We start from the raw sequence: 3,519 nt of genomic DNA, 5'->3' as shown, positions 1-3,519 counted from the left end.
AATACTATACCCAATAAATTAAAACATTGAAATCTCAAATATGCTCAAAGAAATTACACTAACAAGAGGAAGAAAACTGACCTCTGATAATATATTTCCTCATGAAAGGCGTATAACACCAAGGGAAATTATAATATAAAAGAAAAAAAATAAAAATAAAAAACCTATATATGAGAGGAAATGATTTCTACTCGGGCCTAACTTTTTAAACTAAAAAAGGCCCATATTAACTATCGACCCAAGTCAAACAAAAGGAAATTTGATTTATGTCTTCTTCTTCCTCTGGTACTGGTTGTCTGGTTCTTTCTGTCTTCGGCTCTTCCGCCCTTGCTAATGCAACGCCCGGCGGCTCTGAACATTTTGGAGGACCCCTGACTCGTCGTCGGTCCAATTGGAGCATAGAAGCGAGAGGCGAGCTGGAGAGGAAAATAGTTTCTTCTTTCACAGTTTACTTTCTTCGTTTAATTGGAAAAAAGAAAAAAAAAATTGGCTATGGAAACGAGGCCCCCTTCTGCTTTGGCCCTGAGGCGCAGGCCTCATTCGCCTCGCCTTAGAATCGGCTCTGACCAGGTTGCACCTCACAAATTTTAACCGTGATGGGCCATTAGGGCATTGTTTGAGCCCTATTTTTGAAAGAATAGATTTTGTAATAGTGATGTTTTTAGAAAATGTGTAGTTAAAACGTAAGAAAGAATGTGATTTAAAATAAGTTTCGAAAAAAATAAATAAATTAGAGAATAAGGTTCAAACAGGAGCTACATGGAAGAATGCTGCTATGCCCTTCTTTAATTTTGGGTGCCTAATTCTTTTGCACGTGAGTGGGAATGCAAATGGGGCCGTGCTAGCTGATCAGGCCACGCCGACCTTGTTCGAACGGCTTTTTCCCATGCGAATGACTTACCACCGGAAAGTCTCGATATTGACTAAACTCAGAACCCAATGCCCCAAAATCGCTTTTTCACAAGGTTGTGAGAATCTCATAAATCAGCCTTTTCCGATACCTCGATGTGGCTTTTTTGTCCTCTAGTTGTGTAATTGTTGGTCAAAATATCTTTGACCATAATTATAATTAATCCATCCATTTTAAAAACCATTAATTATTGTACCGAAGCAATGTTATGTGTGCCACTGCGGGTCTCAGCCTTCTTAGTCTTTTTGACGCCTTGACCCACTCTCGACCAATGCACGTGGATGACTAAACAGCACATTTTGCATGTTCTGCTCAGCACGTACTGAAAATGCGCGTGACATCAATATATTATTCTTGTCACGTGCACGACTGACTGCTTAACGGCTCTTTTAATTGTTTATTAAAAAGTTGAACCCAAAGCTACCTCGTCCTTAGAGCTTTGCGAGTGAGGTAAATTTCAGGATGTGTCATAAAGAACAAAAGCTGAATGTACACTGCGTCTACAAGAAGTCCAATTCTATGTCTCAAAAATCGAACCCTCATATTGCGGCTGTCAGCAAGGTGTAAAATAACTTCACTCCTGTCCTTTGTACCACTGAGCTCTGTCTCGAGGCTCTTTTAATTGTTTATTGATTATTAATTAAATTGTGTTTGCAGCTAATTACATACACTTTTGATAAATTTAAGATTAATTATTTATTTATAGACTGTTGAGCACAAGGATCTCTATCGTTTTGTTAAATTGGTCCCTTTTGTTACTGTCCATATTATCTGGCCACGTTCGATGACATTTAGGACACGAAATATCACATTCTGACATGACCACAATAATAAAGTTGCCTTAATCCATCCACTATGCCGTAATAGTTCAAACTCTATTGTCATCAATCAAGTTATCCAATGTCCCATACTTGTGGCAAGTCTATTTTCAATTTTGAAGACTATTTACTTCAATTGTGTAAACTTCAATTTTGAATACTTGTTACATATCGGTAAGAAGAGCCATGTTAAAAATTAAATTCGAGAAATAAATGTTGATTCACATGTTTTAAGAACTCAAATTTTATATTATAATAAGGGATTCCAATTCAAGCGAAACAAATGAAAGAAGACAGAATTTATTGGCGTTGTCTACTTTTATTAAAACGTTAACTTCATCGTTATTCTATCGTTTGTAGATAAACCATGAATCCTGTCAATGATTGTTGTTTTTCAGGATTGATAACGAGTTTTGCTATTGACATGTCGCTCACAAGAGCGGAAGCGAACGAATGTCTGAACTTGAGCACTAGTAACTATCGTGTGGAGCACGGGAAAGTTGGAACATGAGGGTTAAAAAAAATTGTAATACTTTATACTTTTCAACTATAGGGAAACGCATAATGAATCATTAGTAGGTAAAATTCCCTCCGATCGAGCACTCCAACGTATGGAGGAAATTATTTGTTATTGAGTAACAAACAATAAACTCCATTCAACATGAAATAATGATTACTTTCGAGGAGACAGGATAAAAGTTAAATCTAATTAGTACACAATTGGTTGTTGGCGTTGCTATAAGATTATGATTCTATCAAACCCTAAAAGAGGAATGATACAAACGATAGGGGGGATTCATGGTAAAGCAACAATTATTCTAGCCTATTTCTTGTCTGATAATTTGATGTTTGGACCCATTTTTGCCTCACCATTAGAGCTAACTTCCAAGTAAAGAATCCATTCACTGAATATATCAATACCCCACCTCGAACACCATTCTCAACCTTACATTCATCCAAGGCTAAAAACATAGCAGTAAAAATCAGTCCAAATAAGAAAAAAATGGACTTGGATAGACCCCATTTTCGTAGTGGAAGCATAAACTCTACAAGTGAGCTTCTCATTTGCTTTGCTTCTGGCTTAACATCTTCATCATCCATGAAATTTTCTAAGTCAATCCTCAGCCCGGGCCGTGCCCGTGACGGTTCAATCTCTCTCTCCACCTCTCTCAGCCGCCGCCTCCGCAATGGCAGCCTCAAAGGTGGCCAAGCATCGCCGTTTTTAGCTAACAACGGTAAAAAAAGAGGATGCGGTTTTGAAAACCCAGAGCCCTCTTCCCCTAAAGTCACTTGCATTGGCCAGGTGAGAGTGAAGACTAAGAAAAAGGTGAAGCAAGCTAGAAAGGGAAATGGAGAAGTTGGGTTGCACCCAAATGAAGAAAGAATTTGCAGTGCACATTATCAGCATCGACAAGACAGGAATCAGAGATGGGTTCATTTACCAGTTACAATTTGTGAGTCATTGAGCTGTTTGTTTCCGTGCAAATCTTCGTGTTTTTCAACGAGCGAAAGGGAGAAGGTAGAGAAGGTGAACGGATCCAGAGTAAACGAGGATGGACATATTTCATGCGGTGCGGTGTTTACTAGGTGGTTGGTTTCTTTGAACGATGGCGAGGGAGGGAGGAGGAGGGCGATTGAGCTGGTTATGGGCGGCGGAGATGAGGAGGAGACGACGGAGGTAAGGGAGAAAATGTCGATGAAGAGTTCAAGAAGACATGTTTTTGAGGATATTGAGATTAAGGATGATAGAATCGAAATAAATGGTCAGGTTATAGAAGGAGAAGAGGAAGC

The 3,519-nt window shown here is 38.8% G+C and overlaps 1 protein-coding gene across 1 annotated transcript; it reads left to right on the top strand.

Moving 5' to 3' along the window:
- Positions 1-2,731: 2,731 nt before the first annotated feature.
- LOC111373231 lies at positions 2,732-3,496 on the top strand (the record flags this gene model as incomplete). Its single annotated transcript, XM_022995737.1, has 1 exon — positions 2,732-3,496. A coding segment is annotated over exon 1 (765 nt), but the record flags the coding sequence as incomplete, so codon positions are not given.
- Between the last annotated feature and the right edge of the window lie 23 nt (positions 3,497-3,519).

Source organism: Olea europaea, unplaced genomic scaffold (assembly GCF_002742605.1).
Source record: "Olea europaea var. sylvestris unplaced genomic scaffold, O_europaea_v1 scaffold10913, whole genome shotgun sequence".
Classification (NCBI taxonomy): Eukaryota; Viridiplantae; Streptophyta; class Magnoliopsida; order Lamiales; family Oleaceae; genus Olea; species Olea europaea.
The sequence above is the reverse complement of the archived record's forward strand: the minus strand, read 5'-3'. Positions and strand labels throughout refer to the sequence as shown.